Genomic DNA, 26,656 nt, shown 5'->3' with positions numbered 1-26,656 from the left:
CGCGGCCGGGTGGAGGCTCCGCGGGGGTTTCCGGGTAAACTGAGGCCGTGCCCCTGTGGTCTCTCCGCCTTCGGGCCCTTAGACACGCCTGCCGCGTTGTTTTCCTGCTTAAAACCCTCCGCCGGGCAGCCCTCCACGCGCGGTGCGAAGTCCCGGGAGGTGGACTCGGGGGATGGAGTCCAGCCGTTGGCGCCCCTCCCCCAGCCCTGCCACGCGGCCCCTGGAGCCCCGCCTCCGCCCGGGGCTGGGGTTCTGCAGGCCCTCGCCGCCGCCTACAACCCCGCTCACCCCAGTGTAATGAGAGGCCCGAATCCCAGGTAGAGCACACGGTTCAGGGGGACGGGACTCTGGAGGGAAGGAGCACCGCGGGGTGTCACCAGGCCACCCCCTCACGCGGGGAGGGGCTTTGTGTGAGCGGTGCCTGAAGGGCCGGCCGGGAAGGCGGCAGAACGAGGCTGTGAGGGGGTCACGAGGAGGAGACAGAATGAGAGGAGGGCACAGGTGAGAGGGCAGGACGGTCAGTGCGGGGTCGGTGACGGGGAGGCAGAACAGAGGAGCTGGGAGGGCCTTGTAAAGCGACGGTAAGACTGAGCGAGTAACTCGGGGAAGTAGCCGGAGGAGAAGGAAAATGGAGAAACACAGAAGGAAGGGGGAGCTCCTGGGAGATGAAGGGGAGCCTAAAGGGAGGGGGGCCCCTGGTTAGCAGAGGTGGGGGCAACAAAGGACAAGGCACTTTAGAGGAGAGAGGGGTTAGGAGAAGAGTTGGGGGAGCCGAGTGCAGGAACAGAACGGGGTTGGGGGCTGACAGCACAGCAAGAAGCCTCACTGAGCTAAGCTGGGGGTGTCGGTGAGTCCCCGCACAGGGGTGTAACAGGACAGACAGTGTCACAGGGGAAGAGGAGGGGCGCATGGACGGGGAGAAAGGCAGAAATACATGGAGATGGGGAACAATCAGACAGATGAGGGAGAGGGAGCCACTGAAGGTGAAATGGGTTTCAAGAGTTTCACAGAACAGGGACAGGGAAGGGAACAGAGAGAAGGGGAGAAATCAGGAGAGGAGAGAATGCGGGTGGAGAGGGACACGCAGACCATACACAGGAATATATAGTACCAGAGGAAAAAGGGGGTCCCCTGCCTTTATGAGAGTTAAGTGTGATGTGGGTGATCAAGTCACGATTTAATTTTGCACGTGCTGCATTTTCAGTCACACAGATGAGAATTATAAAACTCCAGTTTCTAAATCTGGTGCGTTTAATAATTAATCACCCAGTGGCTTCCATGTGCAACCCTCGTGCAGCCAGTGAGGAGAGACCTGTGTCAGTCAGTCGTGGGTGCCTTCCTATTTCCTGGGATGGCATGAGGGACGTGACCTGGGACAAGAACTGACTATGTCACCACGTGATGCCTTTTCAAGGAATATTAAAAGCATTGCGTCCTTTTTTTTTTACGTGGAATATACTTTTTCTTTTCTACCTCTCTTAAGTTTGATTCGTTGTTTTTACAAAACAAATTGAAATGATTTGATTCATTGTTTTTATAAAAAGCAAATTGAAATAAATGTTAGTGTGCTGATTTAACTGCTGTTTTGTAATAGTCATTAACTTCTGAAATAAGGTTTGGTGACATAACGTTACCAGCTCTTATTCTTTTGTAAATATGAGGTAGTCACAATTTTTTAAAAATTTTGACCCTAGGAGTAATTACAGTAAATAACATCTTGAATCGATTTCCCTTCTAATAACATTGTGTCTGGTTTAGATGAGAAGCTCTGCATTCTGTCTACTCTTTATTGTGTTGAAACATCCACTGGTACTTGTTAGTAATATTAGGCCACTTCAGTGTGCATTTGGTGACGATGTTTGTGTGAGAACCTAGTTTTGTGAGTTAGTCTGATATTCAGCAGCTTCCGTTTGTTGTCTTCCGTTTATGTGATTTTTTTAAATTAGTGAGCTGGGAGCTACCAAGTAGCTGTCCCCTCAGGTCTCTGTTGTCCATTCTCTAAAAAATGGATGGACTGGACAGACCTGAAACTTGGTGCCCACGGAACCCATCTGTTCACTGTGAAATATTTGATCAGCGTATTTCCACAGCGAACCCCGTTTTTACAAGTTTTCAGCACCAAATGCATGTTCATCATTTTATAGCTCTTAGCTGACTGTGATTTCCTGGAAAAGAGGAAGAAAATCCACCTGGGGTGCTGGCCCATCTAGAATTACCCCCCCAACTCCTCACACTCCCCAGAGCTCTCAGGCCTATGAAGTCTGAGGTCTGTTGCCCAGTGTGACTGCAAACAGGTGTGGGGAGCAAGTCAGCTCCCCCAGGGAGACTTAAAGATGCCATTTCCTGGGCACCCTGCAGACCTGCAGAACCATAACTGCTTAGAGTGGGCCCTGATCCTCCAGGAACCTGCATACTGTAATCATTGAAGCTGAAAGTTCCCATCTGGGTTCCTCCTAGGTCTGTGGGAATTTCAAGGAGTGATGTGACCTGCAGCCTCCCCCTGGGAGTTGGACACATGGTCTGGGTGGAGCCTCGTTTTAGTGAGGTGTTCCAGGTGATTCTCAGATGAGGACAGGGATTAGCTGGGGCTCCTGGACACAGTTCTGACTGTTGAGAGCTGTTGAGAGAAGCCTTTGGTCAAACCTTTGTGTGCTCTGTGGGGGCAGAAGAGCAGCCCACGTTCTCATTGCTGTAGGAATTTGTGGACGTCTGTGGAAGGGAAGAGCATGTGAATCGGGAAGGAAAAAACTGACACTTCTGTCTTAGGGGTTCCTTGTCCCTGACTGTGTCCTGAGACACAGGACAGAAGAGGGTGACCTTAGCTTTTCAAGATCCTGCTGCTTGTCAGTTTGGGGGAAGCAGATGAAGGGCCTGTGCTGACACCCTTGAAGGGACATTCTCAAGATGCCAATGTGATTTCTCTCCAGTAGGTTGCCTGTGGAAACAACCCTGAGCAGGAGGAGGACGAAATGTCTGCTTCTCAGGTAAGCATTCTGTCCCGGGTCACAGGTTATGTCAGCTTTTCCTCCTAAAATCCATGGGTTTGGAACCTGCCACCTTTAATTCTCTACTGCTGATGTTCCTGCCTAGCAAGATTCTTTTCAACTACTTACTTTTTTCCTTTTCTTCTCGTGAGAGTCAAGGTCAGCTCGGTAGAACACTCGGACTTTGTCCGACAGACTTTTCTTCATTCTGTCCATTAGGCTCCCTGAGGACATGAGGAATTCCCACTGTGAATTACTGACCCTCAACCACTGAAAACATCTCCTTTGTGACAGATCGACCTGAGAAGGCAGTTGTGTCCAAGGTCCCTGTTGGGTGGGGTCAGATGCTCAGTGTCCTGATGAAGGGAGATGTAGGTGTATGTCCTGTGACTGCGGCGTCAGGGCTGTAGAACAGGGGTAAGAATGTACATGATGACCTAGGATGCCTCAGTGCTCAGAATAGCCTGGAAAGTTCTGGGGAAAAAAAAAAGTAATTGGAAGCGACTTGCTCACTAGCTTGGTAAGATTGACTTACTGTTTAAATACACGATTAGAGTCACAGAACTGAGGAGCTCTATGTACATTGAAATTTGTGTAAACCTAATGTCTTTATGATCAGATTCACATTATGATTTTCTTATTTGTTCGTTTTTGCCAGTAATATCACAGCTGTGATGGTGTGTCCTTCCATGTGCCTTGGTCAGCTGATACCCACTTGTTCCTTCCACCTGATTTTCACTTGGTTGAGGTCCTGTCTTCTCTATAAAGTTAGCATTTTTTTTCTTTATCATTAATAACGTTTGGGATGGATTTATAGAGAGATGTGCAAAAGCCATCACATTTCTTCTGGAAGCTCCCTTTTTTCTTAGTTTCTCTGCTTTGGAAAATGAAGGCCCTCAGCTTTCTTTACTAGAGATAATTGACTACTGGAGTGGAGGCTTTTGTCAGTCAGGCCTTGTTCCTGTAAATTTCTATTATATTCCACACTCATGTCACAGACATTCTCTACTTCATCCCTTTTTGTGTTTTTAAGAAAGTTTATAAGAATCACATTAAGGTGTTGAAGTGGTAATTTGTAATGTATAGCTCAGCACAAGTGACAAGCAAATTTTTTCAAAGAAACAGCGGCTATAACTTATTGTGTATTCTTCTGCCTATTATAATTATAAAATACAGAGTATCATCCACAAAGACGTTTATTAGATTTACACAATTGACAATAATTGTTATTTCAATGACGTGAAAATTTCCTTCTCTGTCATATATATATATATTTTTAAAGACACATTTATTCAGCATCACGATCAGACTATTGCATTTAGCAATCAACAGCATGGGTGCAAAAAAAAAAAATCTACGTTAAAATCCTTTGTTGGAATGCTTTACACTTTTCACAGAACAGAAACTAATATAACCTGTTATACAATTAGTCATAAATACAGTCCTCGAGTTTTTCCCCATACACATGAGTATTGTCTAAAACATGTCTTCTTTGTAGCAACTAGGCTCTGCCAGCACTGTGCTTGGCTGAGTTCACAAATCTGTTATAACCTGTAGCTTCCCTGTTACTTCTCTGGCTCTCCTCTCCTGCTAAGCTTTGTTTCCTGGCAGTAATTAAATCCTTCTGCCACTGCCATAGCTACTGCTGCTGCTGGAACCACCATAGCCACCTTGGTTTCGTGATTTGGCAAAGTATTGACCTCTACCACCATAGGGGCCAGAGCTTCTGCCTCCAAAGTTCCCTCCTTTCATGGGTCCAAAATTTGAAGATTGATTGTTGTAATTGCCAAAATCGTTGTAGCTTCCAGCACCTCCAAAATTGCTTCCACTACCACTGCCAAAGCCGCCTCTCCCTCCTCTGTTGTTACAGCTGTCATAGCTGCCACGCCCGCTATAGCCACTGCCTTGGTTTCCATAACTCTGTCCACCACTTCCATAGCCTCTGCTTCCTCCAGAGTAACCAGGGCAACCTCCTCCATAACCACCATCATTACCAAATCCATTCTAGCCATCCCCACTGCCACCATATCCTCCACCACCACGACTGCCTCCAAAGCCACCTTGACCACTGAAGTTTCCTCCACGACCAAAGTTGTCAGTCCCAGCGAAGTTTCCAGAACCACTTTGACCTCTTTGACTGGATGAAGCAGTAGCCATCTCTTGCTTGGATAGGGCTTTCCTTACTTCACAGTTGTGGCCATTCACAGTAGGTATTTCTGAATGACAATCTTGTCTACAGAGTCATGGTCATCAAAGGTTACAAAAGCAAAACCTCTCTTCTTGCCAATGCCTCGGTCAGTCATGATTTCAATCACTTCAATTTTCCCATACTGTTCAAAATAATCTCTTAGGTGATTTCTTCAGTGTCTTCTTCAATACCACCGACAACAATCTTTTTTACAGTTAAGTGGGCACCAGGTCTTTGAGAATCTTCTCTTGAGACAGCCCTCTTTGGTCCCACAACTCTTCCCTCCACGTTGTGTGGCCTTGCATTCATGGCTGCACCCACCTCCTCCACAGTGACATAGGGACAAACTCAAAGCCTCTGGAGCGCTTGGTGTTTGGGTCTCTCATCACCACACAGTCTGTGAGCGTTCCCCATTGCTCAAAATGGCTCCTCAGACTCTCATCAGTTGTTTCAAAGCTCAAACCTCTGGTGAAGAGCTTCCGCAACTGTTCAGGCTCTTTGGGAGACTCTGACTTAAGACACGACGACCGCGGGAGGGGTGACTTTAATGATGCTTCCTCAGCGGTGTCCACCGACAGAAAGGCGCTTTTCTATCATATTTAATGTGCACACAGTTCTCATATGTCTATCTGTGTGCCTGTGTCCATAAAATCTTAACACTATTTGATCTGTTCTTTCTTCTTATTTGCTTAAGTTGTTTCTCTTTTTCTCAGTTACAGAAATGGCCATGTAGGTTTATGAGGGTTATCTACGCATATTGGTTTCTGTCCTTTTTGAAAAATTCTAGAGCAACTTTGGAGTAAAACTCAAGCTCTACCACTTAGTGGATGCTTCAGAAAATATTCTCATACAAAAGGACATATGATACTGTTCTCAGATTATGAGTTATGAGTATTATGAGATTATGTGCATTATGAATTAATATGTTAAAAAGTTAGAACGCTACGTGGTATACAGTCATTTTTCGAAAAGGATTGTGTTGCTATGCTTCTAGGAGAAGTGTAAATTCCATAGAACTCTTGTCAGTGCAAAGTCATGTGTGAGTTTTTTCCTGTTTCCTTCTTCTGTGCTATTAAACAATGTGACACATGGACCAGAGACATCGGCATCACTAGTCAAAAGTGATTTTGTTAAATGTGGAAACTCGGAAACCTGTGGAAACCCCAGGACTCCTCAGTCAGAATCAGCATTTTTTAACAGTCCAGTTCCTTTTTGTCCATATTAAAATTTGAGAAGTGCTTTGCATTTCTAACTTGCCAGTGACATTTCCAGCCGAAAAATGTACACAGTGTATCCGGTGTGATACAAATATAACACTGAGAAATCCATATGCATGTGTTTTGTTTTGTTGTTTTTTTTAAAGATTTTATTGGGGAAGGGGAACAGTGTGTACTTCCAGGACTTTTTTTTTTCCAAGTCAAGTTGTCCTTTCAGTCTTAGTTGTGGAGGGTACAGCTCAGCTCCAGGTCCAGTTGCCGTTGTTAGTTGCAGGGGGCGGATCCCACCATCCCTTGCGGGAGTCGAGGAATCGAACTGGCGACCTTGTGGTTGAGAGCCCACTGGCCCATGTGGGAATTGAACTGGCAGCCTTTGGAGTTAGGAACATGGAGTTCCAACCACCTGGGCCACCGGGCTGGCACCCATATGCATGTGTTGAAGCCTGAATTTAAATCCTTTTTTTGGAATCAAAGACAAATTTTTCTCTACAGTGGTTTGTGGATCATACATCCTCCTCCTTTCTCACAGTTAGAAAATAGCACTCAATAATATTACTGTAAGTGGCCTGAGTGTTCCATTCCAGATACTCTCCTTGGTCAAAACCAGTTCTCTTAACGCTGTTTTCATGTTGGGTCACGTTATGACCTTGCCCGTGGCCACGTGGTAAATGTGTCTTTTGTTTCAGGGACGGTTGACATTCAGGGATGTGGCCATAGATTTCTCTCAGGAGGAGTGGGAATGTCTGCACCCAGCTGAGCGGAAACTGTACATGGACGTGATGCTGGAGAACTACAGGAACCTGTGCTCCCTGGGTGAGGGTGACTTCCTGCCAGAACTCCTACCCCACCGCAGGGTTGTGTTTCCTTCATCAGTGTCAGTACAGCATCTCCTGGGAGCTTCTGCTTTGTGTGGTGGAGTTTCAGATCCTGGCTCTGAGGAACAAACTGGGGGTTTGCTGGTGTAGAAAAGAAGCAAACTGGGAGTCTGATGGTAGAAAATGATGTCCTTCAAGTGGAACTCATGATCTGAAAACGTCCATGTTGTCTAGTAGGGTAAAGGTGCTATGAGAAAACTGTTTTGGGAAAATCCTTTCTAGAATAGCCTAATTTTCTCCAATGTCCTTCTTTTTACCTGAGCACATAGTGGATTGGAATTGGAGACTCTCCATCAAAACTCATGTTTCTTTTACTAATAAACAGGTCTTGCTGTCTCTACGCCAGACGTGGTCAACTTTTTGGAGAGAATGAAGGAGGCCTGGGATGTGAAGCAAAAAAAGACAGTGTCTATCCACCTAGGTAGGTGAGAATGAAGGAGGCAGATGACACAGGTGAGAGAGCCAAAGGTCCCGGAGGAAGCCAGACCTTAAGATGTCATTTGGGAAGCTCTGCTTCAGTGGAAAGGATGTTGCCACGCAGCAGCCTACCCATCTGTCTCCTCATACCTACCCCTAAAGAAAGGAGAGTCTGTGAGACTAATCCTTTCAGGGACTTTGCTTCACCTTTGTGCTTACACCTTATGTCTCCCTGTTTGGCCCTAAAGGATGGCTGGTTAGCCAATGATGGGTAAGATTCCTTAAGGGAGGAACAACCTAAAACAGGAACAGTCTCATAGGGACCATCTGGAGAACTCACGGGATTGATAGAGATAGACCCCACCATCCTCTGGCTAAGGAGAGCTTCTGCCTCTGTGGCTGTATTCCTTCCCACAATCTGCTTGGAAAGTGATTCAGTGATGTGATAACATCAGTTCTCCACTTATTCATATCAGTAAGTTTCAGCATAAAGGTTTTGTCCCTTGGGGAGGTACATACAACAAGTACTAAGACATTCTGTGACTTTCAGTTTCTGCCGCTTGCAGGCAAGGTCATTAGTTTGAATCAGTTTCCTAGTATAATGTATGAAATTCACAGATGGTGGAGAAAACAATATTACTTCCTTGTGTGTACATCAACAAAAGCCACAAGGTGGCCCGATTCGGGGCTCTCAGTCCTTTGAGGCTGTGAGACCCTTGGCCCCTAGTGCATAAATCTTTTGACTTCTGTTTCTTTCTTTTCTTTTCTTTTTCTTTTATTTTTTACTTTTTTAAATTTATTTATTTATTTATTTATTTATTTATTTTCTTTCTGTTTCTTTCTTAACCCTTCACCACCCCTTCTCGATCTCTCACTGCTGTGTTGTGCTGGATGTGATAGGATGTGAGAAGCCCAGGTTTCTTTCTGTTGCTGTCACAGAGGGACAGCCCTGTCCAACATGTCCTGTGCTCCTACATCCTCTAGGGACTGTCCTCCTGCTCAGTGATCTGGTTCCCATCACAGTGCGGGCCGATGTCCTCCCCCTGGACAGTGGGGGCCCCCTGGTATGGCTATTGTTCCATTGCCCGGGAGCCGGGGAAAATATGCTGAGGAATTCTCCCTGAAGCCATATTAAAGTTTGGTTCTTGGCTCATGTAAGGAGTTTGTGAAGGAAGTGGTGGAGGTCCTGGAATTTGGAGCCGAAATCCCAGGGGCCCTGGTGACAGATGTCACATGCTCTCTGCTTTATAATTTCTAATCCTAAAGGGGCTTCAGACATGACCCTACAAAGTTCAGACCCAGTAATTTTATCTCAGCACAAGGCACCTCCCTAATGTGAGAAACCATAAATCACGGTTTAACTTCAAAATGTCCTTTTGTTTTGTATGAGCTGACTTTAAAAATTGTGAGTGTCTGCTCCCAATTCCTGCATGTAAGAATAGTTTAATATACCTGTTTGCCTCCCAGAATTCTTAAATGACTTCATGCCGTGAGGGAGCTTAGAACATTGCCCACTGTATAGGAAGGTCTCCATTGTTCCGATTTGTTAATGACTATCGTGTTGTAAGTCTGTCTTGTTCAGTCCAAAGCTGCCTGGGCCTGGGTCTTTTATGTTTTCATTCCTGATTAGATCTTTGTAAGATTAGTGGTTTTAGATTCAGAAGTGCTGATACTGGGTGCTCGAATGAAATCCGTTGCTAAAAACTGAGTTGTAGAATTATTAGGTTCCCATATTTTGGAAAAATTTATTTCTTCAATTTCAGTTTACTTCAGGCAAAAAGTAATCATGAGGTTTCTCGTCTTGTCATCAGCATGTCTCTCAGTAATGGTGTACTTTAATCTCAAATGTTGATTTTATAGATCACTCATTCTCTGATATTTATAACTTCTTGCACTGTTGTTTGGCAGTGAAGGGGTTTTTTTGTCCTCCGGAGGATGGATTAAAGCCCGTACATTTTGAATGAGAATAGCAAAATATATTAATAACAGGAAATTTCTTCAGTGTGTTTTAAATCGTTATTTATTGACAATTTCCTTAGAGTTATTTATGAATGATTCTAAATCATTGGAAATTTTTCCTGTCATGCAGCACATATTCCAATAATTCAGAATGCTTGCTGTTCATAGGGACACACTCACGATGGAAACAGTTGTACAGAAGGATTCTCCTCAATAATACATCTGTGTAGTGTTCACAGTTCAGGGGGTACATTGTCTTTTATTCTCATTTTGCCACTGCATAGCAATGTGTTTTCTTTTTTATGGCAGTTCCCTCAAATTTAGTTACTTGCATTTTTGGTTGTTACTTACATGTTATGCATGTGAATGACAGTTTTCAGCTCAGTACACTTAAGACGATGTGGGGTTCGATTCACCTAGGAATTAAGCATATGTCTGTTACCATTACAATGATGTGCATGTTTGTATCATTTTTCTCCAGCTTTGTGTATGACATCTTGTTTATTTCTTTTGTTGGTTAATGGTCAGTGCTTTTCTTATCCTGTGCAGTTAAGTAGTTGTGGTAAGTCTTAATTTAACATCTATGTACTGATGATTTTATATTTTCTTTGTGAGAGTACCACTTTTTGAATTCAAAGCAATTTTTGAAATGTTTTATAACTATGTTTTTTAGATTGTTTTCTGTCATTTTCAATTTTGGTAAAACCTGTGACTGAAATTCTACTCTCTATAACTGTAGTCCGGTCATGTTAAGTATATTCACATTGTTGTGCAACTGATGTGTGGAAATTTCCATCTTGCAAAAGTGACCGAGTACCCACGAAATAACCACTTTGTCATTTCCCTTCACCCCAAGCCCCTGGCTACCACCCTTCTTTTTGTTCTGTGAGGAGGACTGCATTAGGTGACTCAGAGAAGTGGACTCTTGCAGTATCTGTGGGTTTGTGGCTTGTGAGCTTTACTGAAATGTCCTCAAGTTTTGTCTGCATTGTATCAAGTGAGAGCATCTGTTTCTATTTTAAGGCCGAATAACATTCTGTTGTATGTATATGCTACATTTTCTTCACCTGTTCATCAATTGATGGCAATTTAGGTTGCTTCCACCTCTTACAGGTTTTGTGAGTAATGCTACAGTGTGCAGGGGTGTGCAACACGGCTCTCGTAGAGCCTCCTTTGAAGTTTCTTGGAAATGTGTCCAGAAGTGGGAAGGCTGCATCATAGCACAATTCTATTTTTAATTTTTTGAGAGACCTTCATATTGTTTTTCATATTGTTTGCAACAATTGATAATTCATTCAAGAGTACGCAAGGGTCCAATTTCTCTATATTTTTGCCAACACTTGATATTTTGTGTTTCTTTGATAGTGGTCAGTGTAATTGGTGTGCAGTGACATTGTGTTTTTTGTTAACTAGCAGATGCAAACATTTATATTCTTGTATGAGCATGTCAAACCTCTGGAAAGACATGTGGACCTGAGATCAGATATTTAGGAGAAGCAGGAATCTGAGGGTAACTTTTATGTTGAGAGCACTTATAGGTCACAGCAAAATTGAGTAGAAGTTACAGAGAATTCCCACATGCCCCTCCCACATGTACAGCCTTCCCTTGTCCATGTCGTCCCCAACTCAAGTGGTACATTTGTTACATAGATGAAGCTACATTGACACTTTATTGTTACCCAGAGTTCATAGGTCACATAGGGGTTTACGGTGGTTCTGTCCATTCTATGCGTGTGGACACATTTATGATGACCTGTATCCACCATTACAGTGTTTTATGGACTAGTGTCATAGCCCTGAATATTCTCTGTACTCTGCCTCTTCATCTCTCCCTCCCCTAAACCCTGGCCACCAGTGATCTTTTTATTGTCTCCATCATTTTGTCTTTTCTGGAATCATACTAATGGGCCTTTTCAGATTGTCTTCTTTCACTTAATATGTATCTAGTTTTCCTCCATGCCTTTTCATGGCTTGATAGCTTCCTTCTCTGTAGCACTGAATAATATTCCCTTGTCAGTATGTACCACAGTCCACTCCTCCATTCTCCTCTTAACAGACGTCTTGGTTGCTACCTAGTTTTGGAAATTATGAATAAAGCTGTTGTGAACACACGTGTGGGCTTTTGGGTGGATAAACGTTTTCAACTCTTTGGTTAACTGCTGACAAGCACAATTGCTTGATTGTGTGTTGAGAGGCTATGTACAAACCAGCAAACTGTACCTGAGACACTGCAGCATTTTGCATTCCCACCGGCAGTGAGTGAGAGTTCCTGCTCTTCCCCGTCCTCACCAGCACTTGGTGTTGTCTGTGTTCTGGGTTATGGCCCCTCCTAACAGGTGTGTAGTGGTGTTTAATTTGCTGTGTGTTTCATTCTCATTGTTGTTTTCATGTGCATTTCCCTGGTGACATATGATGTGGAGCATCTTTTAATATATTATTTTGCCTTCTGTATACCTTGTCTAGTGTGGTGTCTGTTTAGGGCTTTGGTCCATTTTTAATCAGGGTGGTAGTTATCAGTGTGAAGACTTGTGTGTTTTGCAAATATTCTTTCCCAGTGTGTGGCTTCTTGTTTTGTACTGTTGACGATGACTTGTTTGTTGTTTTTTACTGGTTATCATAATATTCTATTTGAAACAAGGTAGTTCAAAACTTAATACTACGATTTGAAAAAAGAAACTTGGTTAAGAATTTGTCTTGGCAGTCTGTTCAATAAGTGGTGTTGGGAAACCTGGACGGACACGTGCAAGAAAATGAAGCTGGACCACCTCCTTCCACCATATACAAAAATAAATTCAAAATGGTTTAAAGACTTAAATGTAAGATCTGAAACCGTAAAATATCTAGAAGATAATATAGGAAGAAACTTCATGGAGATTACCCGGAGTAAGATTTTCACTGATACATGTCCTCGCATGAGGGAAGTAAAGAAAAAATAAACATGTGGGGTTACATCAAACTAAAAAGTTTTTTCACAGCAAAGGAAACCATCAATAAAACAAAAAGGGATCCTACTGAATGGGAAAAGATATTTGCCAATGATATATCTGATAAGGGATTAATATCACAAATCTATAAAAAACTTACTCAACTCAACTCCAAAAAAACAAACAACCGAATTAAAAAATGGGCAGAGGACTCGAGGAGACATTTTTCTAAAAAGGACATACAGAAGGCAAGAAGACATATGAAGAAATGCTCAACCTCACTAACCATCAGAGAAATGCAAATGAAAAACACAATGAGATACCTCCTCACCCCAGTCAAAATGGCTATCATCAATAAATCAACAAGCAACAAATGCTGGCGCGGATGTGGAGAAAAGGGAACGCTAGTGCACTGTTGGTGGGATTGCAGATTAGTGCAGCCACTATGGAAAACAGTATGGTGGTATCTCAGGAATCTGAAAATGGAAGTACTCTATGATCCAGTAATTCCACTCCTAGGCATCTACCCGGAGAAATCCAAAACTCCAATTCAAAAATCTGTATGCACTCCTATGTTTATTGCAGCAATTTACACAATAGCAAAGATATGGAAACAACCAAAATGCCCATCGGTAGATGACTGGATTAAGAAGCTGTGGTATATTTATACAATGGAGTATTACACAGCCATAAAGAAGAAAGAAATCTTACCATTTGTAACAAGATGGATGGATCTAGAGAACATTGTGTTAAGTGAAATAAGTCAGAAAGAGAAAGACAAGTACCATATGATCTCACTTATATGCGGAATCTAAAGAAGAATAAGTGAATGAACTAATCAGAAACAGTTTTGGGGACAAAAAGGAAAAAACTGAGAGTTGTTAGATGGGGGGGTGGGGATAAGGGGAAAGGTGAAGGGATTAGGAAGCAGCTGGTAACCACAAGATGGCCTCAGGGTTTTTGAAAATTAATTTGGGGAACGTGTTCAGTAATGTTGTAAAGATTTTGTTGGGTGTCCGATGGACATGTGTCCTATTTGGCAGACCACCTCAGGGATACTGTGGGTGCCTGATCATGGCATTGTACACCAGAAGCTAAACAATAATGAATGCCAACTATAATTTTATATATATAATGTGATGGCTCGGTGCGAGGTCGGAGGGATAATGGATGGGGGGAGGGAGGTTCACAGTGTGAGGGATATAAATGTTGAACGTCTAAGTATTGCCTTGTCTTGTACACCTGAAACTAATAAATTAAAAAAAAAAAGAAATCAAAACAAAAAAAAGTTTACAGGAAACAAGCCATGTGTTGACAATTGATAAAGCTAAGGGATGGTTTTCATCAAGGCCGTTATACATTCCCTCTATTGGTATATATGCTTGAAATTTTCCATAATAAAAAGACAAAGAAAACAGCAAAAAAAAAATAGATTTTGTCTTGGAAAAAATGTGAAGTGTGTGAAATTAAGTTTATATTTCATAACATTTAATTTCCAATTAAATGTAATTTCCACTTAAGTGTTCATTCCTGGAATAAATATGTAATGAATCTCATGTTGATGAAGATGAGGTTAAATATTATGACAGTATAATAGGTCAACTGTAATGAAATTTTTTTTTTTTTTTTTTTTTTTTAAGGAGGGCACAGCTTCCGGTGGCCCATGTGGGGATCGAACTGCAACCTTGGTGTTATTAGCATAGCACCTCACTCTAATCAACTGAGCTAACCGGCCACCACTCTAATGAAATCTTTTAATTCATTCCTAATTGTACAGCACCATGGTGTTTTTTACATTATGATAGTAATACATGATTGTTGGAAAAAGTGAAACAGTAGCAAGAGTTATCAAAATTTTTATTGTGGTCCAAAATGGGATCAACTGTTTTATGTGTTTATTTATATATTTCTATTTTTAAAGTATAGGTGGCATACAATATTCTATTAGTTTCAGTTTTACAACATCGTGATTCTTCATTTATATTTACAAATTGATCACCATATGACTCAAGTAACATCTGTCACCTTACAAGGGTATCATGATATTGTTGGGTACATTCCCTCTGCTACATTACGTCCCATGCCTTACTCTTTTCATAACTAGATGTTTATACCTCTGATTCCCCTTCACCTGTATTTTCTTTCCCCATGGATTGTCTTCTCTGGCAACTATCAGTTAATTCTCTGTATCTGTGAATCTTTTTTTGATTTGTTTTTTCATTTCTGTTTTTTAGCTTCCATGTATCAGTGAAATCATATGGTATTAGTCTTCTTCTGTCTGAGTTATCTCACTTAGCATAATACCCTCTAGGTCCATGTATGATGTTGCCACTGGCAGGATTTCCGTTTTTCTCCTGGCTAAGAAATACTCCACTGTGTACATTTATCACATCTTCTTTATCCATTGATTCATTGATGGGCATGTATATCTTGTTTATTTTAAATAATGTTGCAGTGGATGTAGGGATGCAGATATCTTTTTGAATTAGTGTTTTTGTATTATCTGGAAATGCCCAGAAGTGGAATTGCTGCGTCATATGATAGTTGTGTTTATAATTTTTGAGGAAGTTCCATATTGTTTTTGGCTACACCATTTTTTGCATAAATGTAATTGTTATACCTTCCTATTGAATTTACCCTTTTATCATTATATAATGTCCCTCTTTGTGTTCTGACACTTTTTGACACTTACTGGTATTTTTCTGATATCATTATGGACACCCGTGCCCTTTATTGGTAACTGTTTCTGTGGATTATATTTCTCATCCTTTGAGTGTGGTCCCATGCATGTCCCCACATCTAAAGAGATTCTCTTGTAGACAGAAGATAGTTAGATTTTATTTTTTTATCCATTCATCCAACTTATGTCTTTTGATTCTGGGAGTTTCATCTGTTTTCAATTAATCACTGAGATGGACGGACTACTAGAATCATTTTATTTTTTTTTATTTATTTTTTTCAATCATTTTAGAATTGTTTTCTGCCCTTTTTATAGCTATTTTGTCTGCGTTACCCCTCTGAACTGTGTTCCATTGTTTCTTTTATATCAGTTGGTAGTGGCATGCTTTGATTTCTTTCTTGATTTCTTTTTATGTGTTTGTTACAGATATTTCATTGTAGTTACCATAGGGGTAACTTAAAACACTTTTAAAGTTATGACACTGTATTTTGAATTATTGGTCAGGTAATTAATAGCTCTATTCATTTTGGGCTAATTTCTCAAGATTTAGTTTGTTCCTCTGATTGGACCATGTTTTGGTGTTCATTGTGTGCCTTGTGGTCTTTTGTTGAGATTTGAGAAAAGAAACAGACACCATTCCAGGCTTTGTGGACTGGCTTTGTACAGGAGAACACAAATAACCGGCAGCTGTGCTTGAAATTCTGAGGCCTATCAAATTGGTTCTGCAGCTGTGTATTCACTGTGTTTTTTGCATGTAATTTTCCAGTTTAAAATGTTTTCCATTTCTTGTTTTTGAGGAAGTGATGTCTTCCTGTCCTTGATGTTTGTCTTCAGTACTGCATCTTTGTGGTGGTTGAACAATTACCTTTTTACTTAGTGGCCACCATAATGCATTCACGTTGCACTGCCATTCCCTTAGCACTTGATGTCATATAGAAGATAAATGAGTCCCTCAGGCAGCTGCAAAAAATGAATCCATTGGACATGCAGTACACTCATCTATTTCCCTCCAGAGAAAAAACTGGCAGTTGGGGTTTTCTCACAGCATTGCCATGTGTGCCAGGGAAGGTGAACAGCTATTAGCTACTATTGGCAAATATAAGCACCTTTTCTTCCCTCTTTGATGTGCCTTGTCTATGTGGTTTGCCTTCCTGAGCATGGTTTCTGAGTACTCAGAAAGCTAATTGGGTCAGTAATTGTAAAGTTCATGTCTCCATGGAGGATGGAAGTTTTGGTGTTTCCTCTTATACCATCTTGTTAAGTCCTGTAATCAGTATTAAATTTGTACATTAGAATTTAAAGTATATTCACCTGCATGTAGTAAGAGTGATCATTTATTTGGTGTCTTTCAGCTATGTCTTCTGAGGACATCTTGGACTTGTTGCCAAACCCAAGCATAGGAGATTCATTCCACAAAATGCTACTGGTAAGATATGGAAGGTGCTGCCTTGACAATCTGCAGTTAATGAAAGACTGGGAATGTGAGTGGGAGTGTGAAGGGCCAAAGGGATATTATGGTAGATAAAACCAAACTGGGACAGTTACTCATAGTAAAATCCCTGTTGCCAAAGAGATCAAAGATATAAGACATGTTGTGAAACCGTGCACTTTAAGGCAGTTACATCAGCAGAACACTTCGTTTCTGAATGTAAAGATAGAAACCAATTTACTAAAGATACATATTCTTTGAAAGGAAATGTGGAATGTATGGGAAATTACCTAATACATAGTGTAACAATCATTTGAATCACTTAAAATGTAGGATTAGATTAAACTTTCAGTCAAACATTTAAAAATCAGATTTAAAAATGAAGATAGAAATTCTAAATGTAATCAATTTTACAATCTCTTAACCAGGCTTTCATTATTCTTTCACCAAGAAACAATTCCTCCTTGTTCCAAATTGTGTAATTTTCATAAATGTGGGAGCGTATTTATACAAGCATCATGGTTTCATAGGTATCATGGAGTAATTGGGAATAACTTTACCTGTTTAATGAAATTGAAGTCCTCACTAACAGTCTTTCTGTCTTTATTGATTACCAGAGTACATGTAATGGAGAGAGAAGTTACCAATTCAGTGAATCGTGGAAAAATTTTAAACAAGGGTCAGATCCTAATAAACATCAGAGATTTCAGTTTCTAGAGAACCATTGTACACATGGGAAAGTCTTTTGTGAAAGCTTAAATCTTACACATCAGAATAGTTATATTGTAGAGAAGTCAAACAAATGTAGTGAATATGACAAGTCTTTGAACCAATCTTTATATCTTACTGAACATGAGAATATTCATACTGGGGAGGAACCTTACAAGTGTAATCCGTGTGGGAGAGTCTTTAGTCGATTACCCAGTCTAAATAGACGTAGGAAAATCCATACTGGAGCAGAACCTTACAAATGTAGAGAATGTGACAAAGCTTTTATTCGGCGTTCAAATCTTACTGGACATGAGATACTTCATACTGGAGAGAAGCCTTACAAATGTACAGAATGTGGTAAAGCCTTTATTTGCCGTTCATATCTTACGGTACATGAGAGAATTCATACTGGAGAGAAGCCTTACAAATGTAGAGAATGTGGTAAAGCCTTTAATTGGCATTCATCTTTTATTAAACATGAGAGAATTCATACGGGAGAGAAGCCTTACAAGTGTGAGGAATGTGGCAGAGCCTTCCACTGGCGTTCACATCTTAGTGAACATGAGATAATTCATACTGGAGAGAAGCCTTACAAATGTAGAGAATGTAGTAAAGCCTTTACTCAGCGTTCAAATCTTGCTGTACATATGAGAATTCATACTGGAGAGAAGCCTTACAAATGTGAACACTGTGGCAAAGCCTTTACTCAGCATTCAACTCTTACTGAACATAGGAGAATTCATGCTGGAGAGAAGCCTTTCAAATGTAGAGAATGTGGTAAAGCCTTTATTCAACGTTCATATCTTACTAGACATGAGTTAATCCATACTGGACAGAAGCCTTACAAATGTAGAGAATGTGGCAAAGCCTTTCACCTGCGATCTAAACTTACACAACATGAGAGAATTCATACCGGAGAGAAGCCTTACAAATGCAGAGAATGTGGTAAAGCCTTTAGGCAGCGTTCATATCTTACTAGACACGAGATAATTCATACTGGACAGAAGCCTTACAAGTGTAAAGAATGTGACCAAGCCTTTCACCAGCACTGTAAACTAACCCGACATGAGAGGATTCATACTGCAGAGAAGACTTACAAATGTAGACAATGTGGTAAAGCCTTTACTCAGCATTCATATCTTAATAGACATGAGATAATTCATACTGGAGAGAAGCCTTACAAATGTAGAGAATGCGGTAAAGCCTTTACTCAGCGTTCGTATCTTACTAGACATGAGATCATTCATACTGGAGAGAAACCTTACAAATGTAGGGAATGTGGTAAAGCCTTTACTCAGCGTTCATATCTTACTAGGCATGAGAGAATTCATACTGGAGAGAAGCCTTACAAAAGTGAAAAATGTGGCAAAGCCATTACTCACCATTTACAGTTTACTCAACACATGAAAATTCATAATGGAGAGAAACCTTAATACTGAGGAATCCAAGAAACCTTGTAGCTGGACCTACAGTCTCACTCAATATCAGAGAATGCTTACTGTGGAGAAATCTCCATTCAAAATAAACCCTTGGTTCAAAATATAGACTGTAGAAAACGCACAAAATTTCTACTCCAACGTGACTTGAAAGATGTAAAAAGAAATGTGGGGAAATGCTTAACCGAAAATGCAATCTGAAAAATCAGAGAATTGACATTACGAAGTGGTAAGTGAAGAACGGTTTTCAGATATTACTTGAAATCAGAATATATATAGAAAATAAGCAAATGTTAAAAAAGTTATTAATATGCTTGAAAGTATCAAGGATGAATATTGGACAGGTATAATTATTTACAATGAGTCTTTATATATTGATAGTACTTGAGGTTTATCGAAAAGGAAATATTAATGTGATCCCCTATGAAGTCACTTGATGTTATGTTTTTATTCCTAGTGTGTGTGAATCATGGGTTGTTTGATGCTGCTTCAAACATCTGGGAGCTCTTGTATGTTGGGTGGGATTCACTCAGATCTACTTTTCCCTCAAAGACTGAGGGCACTGTAATACACAAGGTATGATGAAAATCTAAATGGAGATGCTATTTGGTTGACTTAGAATGATGGTATAAGTCACCATGAAGTAGGTGCTCGAGTCATCATTCTCTGTATTAATGTAAGACAGGAACATTCTGAATTTTAATTAGTTTTACCAATTGCTCTTTAAGGAAAATAAGGTGGTGGTTTATTGAAACCGTGATGTGTCTTTGTAGTAGCCATAGATAGGAGTCCTGAATATTACCAGACGTGGTTGAAATAAAGAAGTCTTCAGAGGACTGGACCGGTGGCTCAGGTGGTTAGAGCTTCATGCTCCTAACTCTGAAGGCTGCCGGTTCGATTCCCACATGGCCCAGTGAGCTCTCAACCACAAGGTTGCCAATTCAATTCCTCGAGTCCCACAAGGGATGTTGGGCAGCGCCCCCTGCAACTAAGATTGAACAGGGTACCTTGAGCTGAGCTGCTGCTGAGCTCCCGAATGCCTCAGTTGGTTGGAGTGCGTCCTCTCAACCACAAGGTTGTCAGTTTGATTCCTTGAGTCCCACAAGGGATGGTGGGCAGCGCCCCCTGCACACGGCACCTTGAGCTGAGCTACCACTGAGCTCCCAGATGGCTCACTTTGTTGGAGTGCATCCTCTCAACCACAAGGTCGCCGGTTCAACTCTCGCAAGGGATGGTGGGCTGCGGCCCCTGCAATTAGCAAAGGCAACTGGACCTGGAGCTGAGCTGCGCCCTCCACAACTAAGACTGAAAGGACAACAGCTTGAAGCTGAACAGCACCCTCCACAGCTAAGATTGAAAGGACAACAACTTGAGTTGGAAAAAGTCCTGGAAATACACACTGTTCCCCAATAAAGTCCTGTTCCCCTTCCCCAATAAAATCTTTAAAAAAAAAAAAGAAGTCTTCAGAGATATCTGAGAAAGTACAGACAACTCATCCAAAAGTGTATAATTATTGTACAACCATGTTTCCTAAACAATGAGCTTCAGTCTTCAAACCCATGGAAAACAGAGCTCTAAGGTCATTATATCAGAACAACCAGAATGTTTCTTAAATGCCTGTTATCTGTGCATGGATCCTACAGGTGGTTTGCCATGCTTTATTTAGACTGTATGAACTTGTATTGACATTAATAAAAGAAACGATTTTTAATGTATTAGTAGTGATCTGTAATGAATGACTTGTTATCCTGCCACCAACGTTGACCTCTCCCACCTTAGTCATGGTTGTAATCAACAATGTACTATTTGGTGATGCAGTGGAGTGACAGCACTAGTACTCCTTTTCCCCATGGTTTTAATTTGCAAGTGGAAAGAGAACCTTGCTCTCTATAATGCTAAAGAAAGAATATTTAAACTACACTAAAGGTTAGCAGACATGGGAGCTACATGTGGCTTGAAGTGTGCATAAAGCACCTGTTTCTTTGTGGTTAGATCCATATCACAATTCACTCTCCCCCAGTGATAACATGATAGATGATGTATTCATCCATGGGCATCAGGCAGCCCACACCAGTTTGTCCCATCACAGCTGGTGTTACCTTCATCCACTTGATTCCGGTCCTGTGTACATCATTTCTGTATAATATTAACAGTTTTCTTATTTTGACCCCCAGTAAGGATTTGGGGATATTAACTTGAGTGTTGTGTATAAAGAACGGTATTTACTCTAGAAAATCCTTTCTTCTGAGTTTGTCTTTGCTTGATTTTGCTTTAGAACATGGAGGCTGTGACCTTTGTTTATTACAGATACTGATTTTTACAACTGGAGATTCTAAGTCAGGCCTCAGTCCTGTAAGTTTCCCTTTTGTTCCAAAGTCATGTCTGACATACTCGTACTCTTCTTCATGTCTTTGTTCTGTTTTCAGAAGAAGAAAATAAGAGTGATATAGTTAATAGATGTTCAAGTGTCTTCAAAGTCTAACATATAACTCAGCACAATGAAACTAAAAAATTTTCATCATGCTCATACTCACAAATAGCTTTTATATGAGTTTACATCATTGGGCATGTTTTTGCCTGTAGTGTTTTGTTTGTTTGTTTGTTTTTAACAAGCTGTATTTTTTCCCCTACTTGGAGGTATTTATTTGTGCAGCCTCAGGAATCACTTTCTAACACAGGAGGAATCTTATTTTTTCTTTATTCTTAAAGTATTTCTTAGATAAAATATATGTTAACATTTTTGGGGGTGGAAACGATTTTGGGGGAGCACCATGTCACTTATCAGAGATGAAAGAAAAAAGAATAGTTGTCAGTATCACTCTTTTTATGTCTTGGGCAGCTGATTCATCACATGGATCTATTTTATATTTAAATATTTCAAATTACTACCAAGGAATTCACAAATTGCACATTTTTAGAGAAATCGCCTAGTCTCTTCTAAAAGTTAGGAGAAAATATTTCCAAAGTTTTATTGGTACCATCACAACCTTTGTGTAGTGTGGATGAAACTGACTTTTCTTTAGGAAATCTAATGCTAGTTCCTTTACATAAACTCTTTTGTAGTTAGCATCAAAACAAACATAAGAAGACACAACCCAGCATACACACAAACGTGAAGATTGCTTTCATTACAATTATACAGAGATAAAACACCAAATTAATAATTAAAATCAGATTTACAGCGCCTCACCTGGCTCACCTATACCTGCAAATTATTTATTTATTTATTTATTTATTTATTTATTTGTTTGTTTGTTTGTTTATTTTCAAATCTAGAGGATGCATTTTGTTCTCAGTAAATCAAGGTTTCCCTTAGTTTTATATTTAACAATTATAACTGAGACATAATCTGTAACACATTTTTACAGGTCTTACAAGTGGATTTAGGGGATTCTCCATAGTTGCCATCAGGCTAATTTGTAACTCTGACTGATAGAGCCCAAATATCAATCTGACCTACTTTGTAAAAATCTAAATTACATTGAAACTAAACAGCAATTTCTCTTACCAATTCATTTTTGCTTTTACAAAATGGTCAGGGGTACATTTCATTTCTACAAGATAAAAATCAGAGAATGTGAGAAGGTAGAACATAAGGTTATCCTTTCAACAGTGATGATCCAAAAACTTCCTAGTAAAGAATAATTAAGTGATATTTTTCATTGTGGTAACTGAAATTTTCATTAATTCTGCTTAAGCATAAAATACGGTAATTTTCCATTGGTTGTCAATTTGATTCTGGGATAAATCATAATTTCTTCTAGGTTTTGAATTTGATGTCAGATCTTCATATCTACTGTTACAGAGGTAAAGTTAAAATTCACATTTCAAAATATATTGAGCAAGTTGTATATTTGTTATTTTTCCTTTAAAAAATTATTGAAACTGAGGTGCAGACAGTAGAGATAATCATACTTTGTTTGTTTGTTTTTGTTGTTGTATAGTCCCCTTTACCATGATGAAATGTCCATCTTTGTCTCTTGTTATCTTTTTCACCCTGAAGTCTGTTGCATCTGCTATCATTATGGCTACACCTGATTTTCTCTGGGTACCATTTGCTTGGAGTGTCAATTTCCACCCTTTCACTTTCAGTCTATGCTTCTCCTTGTAGCTGAGATGTGTCTCTTGTAGACTGCATATGGTTGGGTTTAGTTTTTTGATCCAATCTGCTACTCTGTTTCTCTTTATTGGTGAGTTCAATCCATTTACATTTAGGGTGATTATTGATACGTGAGGATTTCCTGTCATTCTATCTTAGTTTTCTGGTAAGGCTGTGACTCCATTGTTTCTTTGCCTTTTTGTTGTTTTATTATTTCTGTGTGGTGGTATTCTATGATGTTTCCCTCTGTTTCTTCTTTTATTGCAGTATATGTTTCAGTTTGGGATTTTTTTTGAGTGTTTACCCTTAGGTTTGTGTAAAAGAAAGTGTGATATTTAGAGTATTCCATTTTCTTCAGTACGCTTACTTTCTCCATTCCCATATTCCGGTTCAGGCCTTTACTGTCCCCCTTTTTATGTTGCCACAAATTGTCCCTGTTGATGATGGTCGAATAGCCTCCTTTAGTGTTTCTTGTACTGCAGGTAGTGTATTAGAAAATTCCCTCAGCTTCTGTATGTCTGGAAAGGTCTTTATTCCTCCTTCATATCTAAAGGATATCTTTGCTGGATATATTATTCTAGGCTCATACTTTCTCTTTTTCAATAGTTTGAATATTTGGTTCCACACCCTCCTGGCTTGTAGAGTTTCTGCTGAAAAATCTGATGATAATCTAATGGGCTTTCCTTTGTAGGGTACCGTCTTTTCCCTGGCTGCTTTGAGGAGTCTTTCTTTGTCGTTGATTTTAGACAGCTTCAATACAATGTGCCTTGGAGAAGGCCTGTTGGGATTGAGGTAATTAGGTGTTCTATTTGCTTCTTGGATTCGAGGATTCGGTTCCATCCACAAATTTGAGAAGTTCTCATCAACAATTTGTTTGAATATATTCTCTGTTCCCTTCTCTCTTTCTTCTCCTTCAGGTATGCCCATTATTCTTATATTGCTCTTTCTGATAGAGTCAGAAAGTTCTTGTAGAGTTCTTTCATTTCTTTTAAATCTCAAGTGTCTTTCTTCTTCCATCTGTGTCATTTCCAGGTTTCTATCTTCGATGTCACTGATTCTTTCCTCCGTCTGGTCAACTCTACTACCTAAGCTGGTTATTTCATTCTTAATTTCTTCTATTGAGTTCTTAATCTCCAGAAATTCCATTTGGTTCTTTTTTAAAATTTCAATCTCTGTCGTAAAATGCTCATGTTGCTCTTTGATTGCATTTCTGAGTTCATTAAATTGCCTTTCTGTGTTTTCTTGCATCTCGTTGAGTTTTTTCAGAAATGTAATCTTGAATTCTCTGTCATTTAAGTCACATATTTCCATATCTTGAAGTTCCTTTTCTGGAGACTTTTCACATTCATTCTGAGCTGTCTTGTTGCCTTGGTTATTCATGGCAATTACTGATTTATTATTTCTCTCCCTAGACATCTACAGAAGTGGCTTCTTCAACAGGTTGATAGGATGAGGTCTTTCTTTTGTTTTCCAATACGTGTTGGTAGACTGTTTTATTTTCTCTCCATCTGCAGCCTTTTTTTTCCCTCTCACACAGTAGTTCTCTGCACTATTCCAGCTCTCACACAATGGGGGGATTCCCTGGGAAACGGGCTTCTCCTCTGTTAACAGTTCGCCTGTGTCATAGGGCGCCACGTCCCTGTGGGGTTGCGGAGAGCTTTTGAAGTTCCAAAGCTCTTTCTGCACCAGATTCAAGAGCCCGTATGTTTTAGCAGTTCTGTTTACTCCTGCAGGGATCCGCCTAGATAGGTGGGGCCAGGCGCAGGGTGAGTTGCGAGAGGTGGCCCAGAGCAATGGTGGTGACCACCACCACATCCAGTCTGCTTCCACAACTCCCTCCCCTTCTCCAGAACTAGTTGGGCTACGAATCTGTGTCTGCGGTCCACAATACTCAGAACAGCAAATATTCTGTCCTTTGATCCGACACTGCTACTGTTCAGCTTCTAGCACCGGGAAGGTGGGGGCAGGGTGAGTTCTGGGAGGGTAGGGAGCGGGCGGCCAGTCTCAGTGCCTAAGGCTTCCCTTCTCCACTCGGCAGTGAGGGCTTAAACCAGTGTTTTCAGCCTTCTTCCCTCAGTCTTTTCTCCGAGGTCTCTGCCGTGAGCGTTGAGTTCAGCCGTGTTATATGCTGCCCCCTCAGCCCTGTGGGCCATACGTGGAGCCCTAGCAGTCCGAGTTCTTCCCTCTCTCACAGCTGCAGTAGTTCGGGGATGCAGCGAGCTCGGAGCACTGAGCTAGGTCTGCGTCCTGCGCCCTAGCGGCTCCATCTCCGCACTTCTCCCTTCCCTGCTCCTCCCCCGCTTGCGCGATTCTCCCACCTTTAGGTGAATTCAGTAGTGGGCCTCTTCGTCTTTCCTGTCTGCTGTGCAGGGAGTCCTTTGTGGAGTTATTGTTGTTCGATTAGTTTTAAATTCCAGGGGAGCTTTACAGAGGCTCACCTCACACCGTCATTTGATTGCCTGTAGTATTTTTAAGACACTCAAAACCTTCATGCACAAACAGATGCATATGTTTTTGTAATTGAAAATATTTCTTAGTTTCAGTGACATTGAAATTTTTCTACTGTGTCACTTTTGCCATGTACATAGTTACTTTTTAGAGATATGCCTATATAGCTAAAATGTAAAAGTTATTTGATCAATTCCGTTTCCATTACTCTTCTCTGTTATAAAATCAACATAATAATTTGTTGATGATTTTCTCTGAGTATTAGCCTTGTACGTGTCTTTCTAGTAGATAAATTCTAGGTCAGAAAAGCTAGGTTAAACCCCTGGTTCTAATACTTACTGGATGATGAGAAAAGCAAAGACTTAGTTAACAGGAGCGGACTTGTGAGCTGGCAGGATATGGAGTTAACAGGCGTTAGCTTATGAGCTAGCGGGAAAGAGCTTAAAAATTAACCAGTTGGCTCTGAGTCACCTGGCTTCCACTGTACCTGCAAGTTAACAAGCACCTTACATCCATCATAGATGGGAACAGGACAGTTATCAAGAGAAGACAATTGTATTGGCAGCCTTCCTGCATGCTAACAAGCACCCTACATTTTGCATGGAAAAATACAAAACCCTGGCTAAACAGAAACCTGCCACATCTGTCTCCATCAGACTTTGCCCTGGCAAACTCCTTTTGCCAGTATTTCTCTTACCTCTCTGTCTTGGCAGCTGTCCCAGTTGGACTCTGCCCTGACAAAACTCCCTTTCCCAGTATTTCTCTTCCAAACAGAACTCTCTCTCTGCCTGACTTTCAACAAGCCTTTTCTTGCTCTTCTACTTTGTAGAGTCTGAACTACCAGAGGTTAGTTCTACGCCAATACACTGCATATTGGGTAAATAGGAAAGTAATGTTGCTCTCATAGACTATTTTTTTGTAATTTTATGCATTAATATTAGAAAAAGTTAGAATAATGTCTCAGGATGTCCAGTGTTCAAAAAGGAATGGTCTGCCATTGTTGCTATTACAGAAGAACTTGTCATTCCTGTGAAGCTCTTTCCTTTTCAAGTAATTCATCACATCTTCCCATATGCTTTGCCGCTTTGGTATTAAAAAGTGTGGCCCTGGCACCTGAGGCTTTAGGATGAGTGGCCAGCATGTTAGAAATGCAGAAACTCAGGCCCCACCCGAAAACTTCTAAATTAGAACCTGCATTGTAACAAAATATACAGGTCGTTGTGCATGTTTAAATTTGAGAAATATATTTCAAACCCACCATGAGTTGCCCGTGTGGCGTATACACACTA

The 26,656-nt window shown here is 40.7% G+C and overlaps 1 protein-coding gene and 1 pseudogene across 2 annotated transcripts; one reads left to right on the top strand and one right to left on the bottom strand.

The window, feature by feature from the left end:
• Positions 1-461: 461 nt before the first annotated feature.
• LOC308490569 (uncharacterized protein) lies at positions 462-20,528 on the top strand. The gene is made up of 6 exons (XM_081033002.1): positions 462-501; positions 2,931-2,984; positions 7,076-7,202; positions 7,590-7,685; positions 16,597-16,670; positions 17,291-20,528. The coding sequence occupies exons 2-6, from the start codon at positions 2,970-2,972 to the stop codon at positions 18,815-18,817; spliced, it is 1,839 nt and encodes a 612-aa protein (XP_080889128.1). The 5' UTR covers positions 462-501; positions 2,931-2,969; the 3' UTR covers positions 18,818-20,528.
• On the bottom strand, positions 4,569-5,573 carry LOC308489987 (heterogeneous nuclear ribonucleoprotein A1-like; annotated as a pseudogene). The gene is made up of 2 exons: positions 4,970-5,573; positions 4,569-4,812 (listed from the first exon to the last, which is right to left on the bottom strand). The product of its transcript is annotated as a heterogeneous nuclear ribonucleoprotein A1-like (transcript).
• Positions 20,529-26,656: the final 6,128 nt, after the last annotated feature.

Source organism: Rhinolophus hipposideros, assembly GCF_964194185.1.
Source record: "Rhinolophus hipposideros genome assembly, chromosome: 21".
Classification (NCBI taxonomy): Eukaryota; Metazoa; Chordata; class Mammalia; order Chiroptera; family Rhinolophidae; genus Rhinolophus; species Rhinolophus hipposideros.
Note: the sequence above shows the minus strand (reverse complement) of the source record. Positions and strands in the feature narration are given on the sequence as shown.